This window comes from Numida meleagris, chromosome 7 (assembly GCF_002078875.1).
Source record: "Numida meleagris isolate 19003 breed g44 Domestic line chromosome 7, NumMel1.0, whole genome shotgun sequence".
NCBI classification, from domain to species: Eukaryota; Metazoa; Chordata; class Aves; order Galliformes; family Numididae; genus Numida; species Numida meleagris.
In genome coordinates, this window is record NC_034415.1 from 21,811,755 (window position 1) to 21,823,697 (window position 11,943).

Below are 11,943 nucleotides of genomic sequence, written 5' to 3' on the forward strand. Positions count from 1 at the left end.
GGCTCCTACCAACACTGCTATATTAAAGCAGCTGTGGATATTCACACCAGTGCATTTTTTCCAAGAGTTGTCATTTAGCAACTGGCTGATGGCTCTCTGTTTTTGTGCCATTTCATCTTGCTTTTATCATAGAAAGCACCTTTCCTGCTATGGGAAAGGTCCCTTTAAATACCATTCGTAGCACTGTCTGATTAGATGCCAGCCTGAGAAAAATCACTCCACAAAGCATGCAGTAATTCCTCTTCTCAAAAATATGCAGAAATAAAAACATGTTTTCCTGTTCCTCAAGAAAAACATCATTAAGAAACCCAACAAGATGAAATGAATATATAAATTAAGAAGCAAAACACTCCCAGAACAAATCCAAGTCACTTTGTTCTTTAAGTCCTGAGAAATGCACAGGCCACAGTACACATCTGTACAAGGAACCTCATGCAGAAAGTAACAATGAGAGCCTGTTTTAGACCATCAGACCTATTCTCTCTTCTTGATAGTCTGTATAAATTCCTCACAAATCAAAAGCACTGGACCATGCAATTATAATGGCAAGAGGGCATTTTAAATGCATTTACAGAGAAGAAACATTGTTTGCTCTGTCTCTTGATGTCTACACACTTCATTATACAGCTGCCCTTTCAACATTTCAGATTTCAAAAAAAATACAGCATGCAGCATAGGTCAGAGAAGGGAGAATAGCTCATTCTGACAAAGTTATGCTGAAGTTCTGGGGGTCCAGTCCAGCAATTAGTTACCACTGCTCAAACAACCCAAGTCCTCATCTTGCATCAGTGCCAGACCCACTTGATGAGCACAGGCCCAGGATGTTTCCAGATCCCTTTTGTAGCCAATCCAAATTCACAAAACAAAAGAGATGGGAACCATCCCAGATGAGAACCCCCCTGCCTGCTGCTGGCTCCTTCACTCGCAGGTCAGGCTCTATGACTTGTCAGAATCCTGATTAGGTCTCAGCGCCTTTCCAAGGCCGCTTTGCTCAAGCTCTGCTATAACTGACATGTATTTAAATTCACTGGATCTGTGGTTGAAGGTTTCCACTAGTTCGTAGGTCTCAGAACGATCCGTTGCATAGAAGAGCTGCACCTGATTCGCCAAGCACTGTGCTTCGTGGACCGCCTGCAAGTTAAAATGAAGATTTGTCACCACTGAGTTTTGCTGGTTCCCACTGAAAGAGATTCTTTAGGGGCTGAAAGGCTGCAGCAGTTCTACTCATTGTCTTCACAAACCATCTCCCTCCTGTTCCTGCCCTACTTAGGCCCTGGAGCACTGTGCCTACAAAGGAGCCTCCTGCAGAACTCACACCTCAGATGTCAAAGATGCACCACACCTTTCATGGCCCTTACCCACTGTAAGGCACCGGAGATCCAAAGCGTCACCCTTCTCTTCTTACACTTGATCTACTTTGCAAAATTTGATTGCCCACTAAGATAGAACAAGGCAAATGCATTACCACATAGTTTCGGAAACGACAGAAGTGGGTCAATTAGAGATAGGGTGCTTTGGTTATTACCTTGTTTCACCACTATAATCCCTAGTGGCATGAGTCCTAGAACCATACTACTACAGATCAGGGAATAACAGTACACCCACACATAGAGGAAAGAGCAGAGGCACCCAGGAACTCAACGCAAAGCTCTGGATGTCTCTTGCTCTGACCAGTGCTACTAAGCTTCACAACACTGCTTTAACTTGTTGGCAGGTAGCAACCACTTCCATTTAAATTTGCTTCCATTAACAAGACCTGAAACATTTCTGAATTTTTCTAATGTTTCACAAAAATAAGCTATAATAACCAGAGTATGAAAAAATAATGTATGAACTGCAAACACCAGACAGCCAAAGATTACTGATTTCCTTCTACCTTCCCCTAGACCACTAAACAGATTAGGTTAAAAAAATCTAGTACTATTGGGAAAGGGTCTTTTTTATTTTCAGTTCATAGAAACATATTTCGTTTGAGTTGGAAGGGACTTTTAAAAGCCATCTGGTCCAACTCCCCTGCAATGAACAGGAACACCTAGAGCTCCATCAGGTGTTCAGAGCCCTGTCCAGTCTGACCTTGGGTGTCTCCACGGATGGAGCACCCACTACATTTCTGGGCAACTATAGGAGAAGCTGCAGTATAAAGTGAAGGATGTCAGTGAGCATTTTTCTCTTACCAAGAACTTGGAGTCCATTTCTGCAGTCATTAGTACTATTCCCTTCTCCTCCTGCAGCTCAGGATAATGGTACAAGACCAGCTGGCTAGGAGCAGCTTCACCTTGGGTCTGAAGGGAGCAAAGTTGGTATCCCATAAAGAACTCCAGCTTTAGTGCAGATTTTGAAGCTTGATTATAAAACTTGTGTATATTTAGCTGCTATGGAGACTGTCATTTATCAGGGCCTAAGGGTCAGTTCTAATTAACAGCTCGTTATTCCCGGTAATTACAGAAAACAAGCAATTTGAAGAGTTCGAGTTTTTCTTAACTGAAGTCCACTTCACATTTAACATAATCTGCAATTTCTAGGAAGACAATGCATTTCATAGCATCTACTGGTATTCTAAACAGTTCATGCAGACAGCTCTAAAACTCTTGGCTCTTGTTTCTGTTCCGAGACTGCTCAATTTCTACCTCATTCTCCCTTAGAATGAAAGAGACACTTAAGAGACCATAAATTTACGGAATACCCATAATTAAGGGCAGTTTTTCACTGGTAACTGTTTTCAAGTTAAGCTAGATGACCTGTTCATCAAATTAGTTAGTAAATATTTTATCTTGTAATATATTGATATGTATTTCTGGACTCCAAGTCATCTTTAGACTTGTTACAATAACTACTCACCTGAATGTTTATTAGAGAAGTAAAGTGCAGTTCTGCTCCTGACCACTGCCCCACGAAGAACTCATAGCCTTCTTTTCTTGGCAAAGCATATAGAAACTGCAGAGAAGGGATAACAGATAAGACTCCTTTTCAAAGAACAAAATAAACAGGAATACCCAATGTCATACTAGCCTCCACCATAAACTCTTTAGAGAGAACCACAGCAGAAGAAAAGGGTTTCTGCTCTATTATCTCAGTAGTAAATCACTAACACTAAGAAATATCGTTACCAGTGTTATATGAGACAAAGGAAAGGACTGTAGAGAACATTCAGACTGACCTGCTAGCTCGCTTCTAAAAAGTTAACAGCAGAAATGGTCAAAAATAAGATGAGGAACATTCAGAGTTCCCAGTCCTGTATAGCTACCTTATTAACTGTTGCAGAGCAAGAGGCAAGCACTTTCTCTCTCAGACTTACAGTCTGTTTGGCTCCACGGGGTAGGGACTTGCTCGTGTACCATTTTCCCCACACCAAGAGGAAGGACAGTAGAGGAGCAGGAAACAAGCAGGATACTTGACTAACTGCCATTGGACTGTACAGAAATGCACTCGGAACTATAACTAACTTCCCAAGCTCCACGTAGCTCAGGAAGCCAGATATATTTGATGCTGGCAAACAGAATACACAGGACCAAGCCATCAATCTGATAAAGTTTCTCATTCAGACCTACAATGCTGCGAAGCCTAGCTACCCTTTGATTCTATCAAGCAGTGAAGGATTTAATTTCTATCTTAGCAGAGTGCAATCTGCATGAAGTCCATGCTTCGCTGCACAAATTACTGTAAAAACACAGTACTTTCAGCAGAAAACAATACTCATTCAGCAGCACATGGTACAAAACCGAAGAAATATTATCTCGTGGGCCGTTCCTATCCTCTGCAGTTCAACTTCTTCAAAGCAACAGGAATTCCCTAAGTGAGGCTTACAAGACACCTACCAGCCTCCATGAAAAACAGTGAACTCTAATCTCAGGAATCCTCAGTATTTTATGCACTGTTGTGCTGTCATACACATAAGGTACAACCCACGGAATATTTACTCTGTGTATGTAACAAAGGATTCAGATACACCCAACTCCCCACTTCCTTCCCTCGTCACAACCCATGAGTTACAATGCTCCATAACGGAACTTACCCAGAACATCAACATATTTATTGTAGTTCTCCCTTAAAGATATTTCTACTTTTATTTACTGCCAGTAAGCAAATGTAAGATGAAACGGGAACAATTCACATCAACTGTGAGAGAACTCATGTTCTCTATGTATGTACAGTGTAATGCAATGGTGACACGTAGCTACAACTAACAGTTCTTCCAGGTTAAAACATGGGCACCTTCAGTATTAAGGGAAGATAGAAGAACACCAATAAAGCTGGCCTACACAAAACTGCATGGAACAGATTTAACCACGAGACATCCATTAGTGGAAACCAGAGGCATGCAGCTACATTTCTACAATAAGAGTGGTGAGGCACTGGCACAGGTTGCCGAGAGGTGGTGGATGCCCCATCCCTGGAGACACTCAAGGTCAGGCTGCACAGGGCTCTGAGCACCTGATGGAGCCGTAGGTGTCCCTGTTCACTGCAGGAGAGTTGCATCTGAAGGCCTTTAAAGGCCCCTTTCAACTCAAACAACTCCATGATTCTATGAAATCATTCCTTGAGAGATTCTGTGCTTACATTCCTGAACTCTACACCTCTTCAATCTAGACACCTGACACTTGGATCAACTGTTCAGTATAACTGTATAGCCACTGCTTTCATCTGAGTAGTATGACAAATACTTGCACACCTGCATTTTACTTATCCAGCCAATAAGATGCATATGAACAAAGGAGGGTCAAAAGTTTATGAATAAGGCTTTAGACAGGAGAAATGCATTACAGCTATACATCACCACACTGTGTGGGAATCTCTGCCAGACGTACCGATGGACACTTCTGGGCTCTCTTCCATATTAAGTCAAACTTCTCTGCCTTTTGGGAAAAGAGAAAGAAATCATTTTTTCATAATACAGCTGTGGAAGCAGTCACTACTCAGCATCATTTCATTAACCTTTACAGAGCGCAACTTCCACCTCCAGAAAGTCTCACTGTGGAAACAGTTAACAGTGAATGCACAGAAAATTACATGAGTGCTTTGTTACCTAAATGTCACTGGTACCCTACTTGAACAACATTGTCTCCAAGAGGCAGCAGGAAGCCCCTTGGATCCACAGCTCTACTCATTGGAGGCAGGGGGCCATGCTTTATGCTCACATTGTGTCCTTTTTAGCGAATGTGTGGCACCAACAGTCGAGTGAGATGATGTATCCTGGGCCCCAAATGATGGATTTCACATTACCATTCTCAAGTACTAAAATACAGAGTAGATATTTATTCAAATAAAGTATTTATTGCTTCGGTTTGTATTAAAACCACAAACATACTTGGTTTGATGAAACCCAGTCGTCTCACTCACACGTCTTCTGTGCTCCCCCAAATCTTTTGCCAGCTCTTTTCCTACCAGCACCTTGTGTTAATACCTACTCTAAGGTGTTCAGGAAAGAAAACATATGCTACTCATCAACACAAAATTCCTCCATCTGTGCTCTTGAGGACTTGAGAATTACACGACACCTTTCTTCCAGCCAACAAAAAAGTTTCTGGCAGAAGACACAGCTTTTTTCCCCTCCATAACACCACAAACTAAATCCCAACGTGCCTAGAATATGGTTTGCATTATAGCTTTAAAAAGCTCCCAGAGCTTCTCTAAAGCAGCACAACAAGGAACAGCGCCAGCTCCACTCATGAAGGACTACACCTTCTTAATCAAGTCCATCCCCAAATTGAAACCAACCAGCAAACCAACAAAAAAACCAACCACCTTTCAGGTTAATTAACAGCTGGTAAAGTAATCAGGAATAAGAAATATGATCTTATCACAGGAAGCACCACGCATTCGCAATGAACAACAGCATTGCCAGTAATTTTAAAAGTATGGAACTGTCATAATTAAGTACAAGTTTATTAGACAAGCACTTTGACACTGCCTTATTAGAAGTACAAGTTAGCTGTCTGTGCTGCAGGGAAGAAAGCAAAGAAAAGAGAAATCCTGAGAAAAAAAATTATGTGAAGATATAAATGCTTCCTAAAAAGATACTAGAGCTTTTCAAAGACTGTTGACTACCGTAAATAAAGAAGTTTGGAAATTCAGTCCAGGTGCACAGAAAGAAGCATGAGCTTTGACAACAACCAACAGGAGGGGAAAATAATAAGATAAACGTTTTCAGAAACAAAGGCCTTTATTCAGTGCAAAGCAACCACTCTTCCCGGCAAGAAAGCTTTTTTCGAAACCTCATTTTCTCTCACAGAGTCACTACTTACAGGAATAACTGCATACACCGTATCTTTTGCAGAAAAGTACTGGTTCCAAATCTATAGAAAACAAAGGAAATCATCTATAATTAAAAAACAAGCATCTAGCAGGAACATTAAATGCTTTATAAAGAACTGCATTTGTCAACTAATCTTTGTCAGCACTCTGAGGGGCCATTTTTCAGCCAAGTCTGACCAACAACATCAGAAACATGGAACAGAAATATAACCAGATAAAAGGGAACAAAGTGCAAAATAAAAAGACACCAGGGAGAATAATTCCATTCATGCTGTTCTTAAAACAAAAGCACCCTCCCCCTTCTAACCCTAACCATCTTTAGTTTGCATACAAGTCTCCTGAATGACAGATAACACAAGCAAAGATAGAAGATGGCAAAAGCTTTGTTTATATTCGTGCAAAACAGATGTAGCATAATCCATATGAGCTACTGCCAGGACTTCCCTCTCACAGGAGCTTGCTGATTCCAATTAAACAGCTCCACATCAAATAGCTGCAATGAGTTGCAGCAGTGATACTTTTTGAGTGTTTAAATAGATGGCAGGTGGCCTTACCTACATATGTAGGGAAAAGTGTCATTTACTACTGATATGCATGTGAGCATGGCTTTTATAAATCTATATCCATAGCCATGTTTCATTTTTCAGTCTTATTTTTAAGTAATATTTGCATTCTCTTAATATATGTTATTATTAAGCACAGATGTGGAGCAAACTTCATGCCATTTAAATCCATTACCTGCTTTATTTCCTCTGCTGATTTCTCTTTCACCATCTCAACGTTAAGAATTGAATCAAGTGTCTACGAGAGAAAGCATACGGCATCTGGCATGATGACAGCTCTCTGATTCAAGTGAGAATTCAGAATGAATGGATGCAATTACAGAGAACAAAACCAAGCAAGAGCAACCTAATTCAATTTACAGTCTTACTTCTCTGAATTGCCATAGAAACTAGTAAATTTAAGCAACAACATGCTGAAAAGTGGATTCATGCACTGAAGCAGAACAAGAGATTCTGTCAGGACAGAGAATACACTTCACTCCAGTTCTGCAGATCTCCACAGCAGTGGAAAAATGAGCTGCAGCCCTTCCCCTTCACTCGTCTCAGACACATGCTCTGCTGGCAGCTTTACAAAGAAAATTTGCCAAAATACAAGAAAGTTAAACAGAATAAAACCATACTCCTGTCCCTCTTCTGGCTGAACTTTGGAAATGTATTTAAACTCTGTAGAGGTAGCTTAACCCTTCTGATTCACTACTGGGAGCTCTGAGATTCCTTGGCTAGCAGGAACGTGCAGGATGTCAGAGAGGACGGGATAATAAAAAACAGAGTGCCAAGAGTATTAAGACTTGAACACAGTCCCAATAGTAAATGAATCCCATTAGTAAACGAATATCTGCTAATGAAGTCCAGCATATGGAAGATTGTTGTACCTCATATGCTCTTGGCTGAAGCACCGGTGGTCACAATACACCAAATTAATGTCCACCCTTCATTTGCTAGCACATCCTCTAGCACTTGGGTTCGTTTCCCTTACCTTATCCCGCGTGAATCCTCCCTTTGACATCTTTGTGCCTACGCCTTCTGCCTAGAAGAAAACATCATTCTTTAATTTTCTTACAGCTGACGCTGTAGTACCATTTATTTACCCTCTCTGCCAGGTCTATCATGCTGACATTTCTGAGCTCAACTTCAAGATACTTACAGACTGCTGCAGTGCAATTTATTACAATAAATTACTGACTTGGAGTAGTAATCAGAAGAATAACGATGTGAATTATAAATTAAGTGGTCAGGAAGGATTTGTTAAGGCAAAGTGCTACTCATTTTGGATCCAATATTACTGAACTGTTGCTCTTTTCATTCACTACAGAATCGTTAAGGTTGGAAACGACTTCTAAGATCATCCAGTCCAACCCCAACCCACCATGCCCACTGACCATGTCCCTCAGTTCCACATCTGGAACATCTCCAGAGATGGTGACCCCACCATCTCCCTGGGGAGCCTGTGCCAGTGCACCATTGCTCTTTAGAAATTGTTCCTAACATCCAACCTGAACCTCCTCTTCTGCAATTCCCCTGAGCCTCCTCTTCACCAGAATGAACAATCCCACTCCCTCAGCTGCTCCCCATAACACTAGTACTCCAGATCCTTGACAGCTCTGTAACCTTTCTGTGCAAGTTGATGTCACTCCATCTAGCCAAACTAATCTGGGACTACTTAAACATCTAAAAAAGCCCTTAAGGTCAGAATCTTCAGCCTAAAAAACCAGCAGAATAATGCTGGAATGATGCTTTTAGCTATTAGAGAGCAAGATCTGGGGCTCCTTTCCAGCAGGAACACTGTGTTTGCAGCTTTGCATTGATCCTACATAAACAAGGGTATAGCATCGCAGAATCAGTAAGGTTGGAAAAGACCTCTAAGATCATTTGGTCCAACCATCCACCTACCACCAGTATTTCCCCACTAAGCCATGTTCCTTAGCACTACATCTACACGTTCTTGAACACCTCCAGGCTCCGTGACTCCACCTCCCCGGCTGTACTGGTCGATCTTAGAGGTCTTTTCCAACCTTAATGATTCTGTGATCCTACAAATTACACGGAAAACTGGCCTTGCCTTTTCTTCCATGCGTCTGACAAATTCTGATTGCTTGGAATACCCCACGGGCTGCTTTTTCACTTCACTTCTTTTTTCCATCCGGGATTCAAACACATCCGGACTGGACCTGAATCAGAAAAGAGACCATTAACAGCGCCAAGGGACTAACCCCGCTCGGCCACCCCCAGCCCTCCCCCCTCCTCCACCTGCGCAGCTCTTGGATCTTATGGCGGTATTTCCCATAGAAGGGGTTCTCCTCCAGCACCTCCTCCCCCGGCCCCGTCACCCCTCGACACGGCGGGGCCGTCGTCCCCCGGCACGGCGGGGCCAGCAGCCCGAGCGGGCGCAGCGCGGCGCGGCTCCGCAGCGCGGCCCCCAGGCCCCAGCCCTGCCCCAGCGGCCCGGCCATGGCGCCGCCGCCGCCGCTCCCGTTCCCGCTCCGCCCGCATCAGCGCTCCGCCCGCCCCCGGCGCCGCGCCGTTCCGTTCCGCTGCGGAATGAGAGGGAGACGCGAACGCTACGAATGAGCTTTTATTGAGATAAATTAAAGTTACATGAGAAAGCGTGTGGTGTTCGGGAGCTAAAAAAAAACAACAAAAAAAACGTTAGTGAAACAAGTACAGTGCGGCAGTGAGCCTTCGGTAAACTAAAAATACAGAGTGGTCCCTATGCAGGAGTCACCACAAAATAAGATAAAAACAATCCAAGGTGGATATGAAGCCGAGCATCAGAGTGGCACCACGCTCCCGCTGCAGCCTGGGCACAGCCGTCCCTTAGCACCAGCACGGCCGCACCATAATGGCAGATCTCGTGGCCACCAAGCAACCTCCACACCAGCCAACACGGGGCCACCTCTGCTTGTCCCCGGAGTCCCGAGTCAGCCCCAGCATGCCCATTGCTGCTCATTGGTCTCTCCAACCTTAATGATTCTCTGATTTCACCTCTTGGTTTCAGACGTCTCCCCTAGGACTTGCTGCCAAGGGCAGGCTGTGCCACAGACACCTCTGGGCTCCCACACAAACATCCCACCATATCCTCACAGATCAGGACAAATGCATTTACCATCCCTCACTTAAGCCCTCTGCCACGAGCACACAACAGCAGGGGAAGCACGTGGGATGGAGATCAGAGGCACGGCAGAAGACCTGCAGGGATCACGGCAGTGCTCCGAGGCTGTAACAGAGCTACCAGCAAGTCTAGGCCAAACACAAGCTACTGCTGCACTCCCACACGGCCATATCTTGTTAAACTCAAAGCACAAGCCCATCCTACATGGTAGCAACAACAGCAATCAGCCGCACTCTGGACATGCATGTTAAGCAGCACCACGGACAGCTGTGCCTTAATGCCAATTGGTTATCAATGGAGCTCCTTGGCTGCATACAGAGGACTCTATCTCATGCTATTCTCAACAAGCTCTAGCTGACAACTTCACTACTGCTGTTGAAAAGCCTTCAGAAAGTAAAGCAGACGGTAACAAAACAAAAGACCAGTAGGTTCACGTGGCAATACAATAATCCCTTAAATTTTAAGGTAAATTTCGTACAAATCAAACTTCCAAAAATATTTTGCAAACTCTGGCATATGGCTATGATACAGTATGTACAAATAAAATACCAGAATGGTTACATTTTATTGCTAGGGTATTATTATTATTTGGTTAAGGAATTATACGGAAGTGTATAAAAGGGTACAGGAAGCAGCAAGAAGCAAGTATTGGCTTCTTGGCTTCTTAAAGCCAAGGTTGGTTGGTTTTGTTTTGAAATACTGCGCTTTAAAATGTCACATCGAAAGCATCTCCTTATTGGGTCACGTCTGCATTACCCAAATAAGAGAGAAGAGCAACAGTGAGAGAAGCCTAGGCAATGGGTAAAAGGGTTTCATTTTGCACATTCCTCCACTGATACATACATCCAGAATACAATTATTTGTAAAACTATAAACATCCAGCCCGAAGTTACATAAAATTCAACAGCTATGAACTGACTTCCACATAAACTGATGTTTCGGTGAGGTGGGTACATTCAATTCACTAATCATGCAAAAAAACTCCCAACAAGATTAGTGATATTGTGAGCAGAATCATCTGATTTGGCCCTGATCTGGCCTGCAAGATAATACCTCCTGCAAAAGTATCTTTCTGTTCCAGAAGGTTACAAACACGCTTGGTGTTTAGAGCCATTAGCATAAACACAACTTTAAGTTCCTCTGTACCAAGGAAACCTCACTTACAAAGCACCTGTCAGTAGAGACCGCTGATGCAGTCACCCGCCCTGCCTTTTATATCCTTCTGTTGAGGAAAAGACAAAGGTTAAGGTACCAAGAAGCAATCACACATTAACCAGGAAAAAAAACAAACACAAATTCTACTTTAGCCTTTCCCACCTGCTCACAATCCTACTGACAAGGAGCTTTACTCAGAGCACTTCATCAGTGACCTCAACAACAGCGGGTGGAAGCAGCCAGCAGCATCAGCAAACCTGATCACAAGGTCTGCAGTAATCAGTCAGTGTGACTCAGCACACCTCTGCCTGCACAGAGAGCAAGGTTAGAGCTATTCAGCTGCTACTCAGCAGGCTGCACTGTAGACTTTTACCTGTTCAGTATCTGTTAGAGTTCTTCCCAGGCTTTTTTATTTTTCGAACCAGATAGGCTCATCTTAGAAAATGTAATCTGGATGCAATACAGCAAAGCTAAAAGAATGCTGAAGTGAAAACCCAAGCACTTGGTAGGTAATTGCTCCTGTAGGCTCATGATATAAAAACACATTCAACTCTTCCCTCTGAAAGGGAGTCCTGCTATAGATGTGCATGGTTCCCCTCTCCTTCCTTCCTCTGCCTAACTCCAAACTCATTCATGGATATACTTACTTAAAACTAGAATTTAGCTGAAGCTCTCAACCACTCCTTTTAGGCTCGAGTCTCTCATCATAAGCAGTTTACTGCCAACACAACCCCTGACACTAACTTCTCCTTAAATATGCATAATTTACGCTATTTCAACTATTTACAAGCAGAAAAAGCCCATCTTTACAAGACAGATTTCGTTCTGCTTTACGTAAAGTGCAGCTCTCTAATTTAAGGCAAA

At 43.0% G+C, this 11,943-nt stretch overlaps 1 protein-coding gene across 2 annotated transcripts; it reads right to left on the reverse strand.

The window, feature by feature from the left end:
* On the reverse strand, window positions 351–9,280 carry ATPAF1 (ATP synthase mitochondrial F1 complex assembly factor 1). 2 transcript variants are annotated; one of them, XM_021404771.1, is made up of 9 exons: window positions 9,063–9,280; window positions 8,875–8,983; window positions 7,792–7,842; window positions 6,991–7,053; window positions 6,243–6,293; window positions 4,806–4,853; window positions 2,839–2,934; window positions 2,175–2,282; window positions 351–1,131 (listed from the first exon to the last, which is right to left on the reverse strand). In XM_021404771.1, the coding sequence occupies exons 1-9, from the start codon at window positions 9,263–9,265 to the stop codon at window positions 937–939; spliced, it is 924 nt and encodes a 307-aa protein (XP_021260446.1). In that variant the 5' UTR covers window positions 9,266–9,280; the 3' UTR covers window positions 351–936. The 2 variants fall into 2 exon arrangements, with proteins under 2 accessions (XP_021260446.1, XP_021260447.1); XM_021404772.1 differs by lacking the exon at window positions 9,063–9,280 and having other exon boundaries at window positions 7,792–7,838; window positions 8,875–9,042.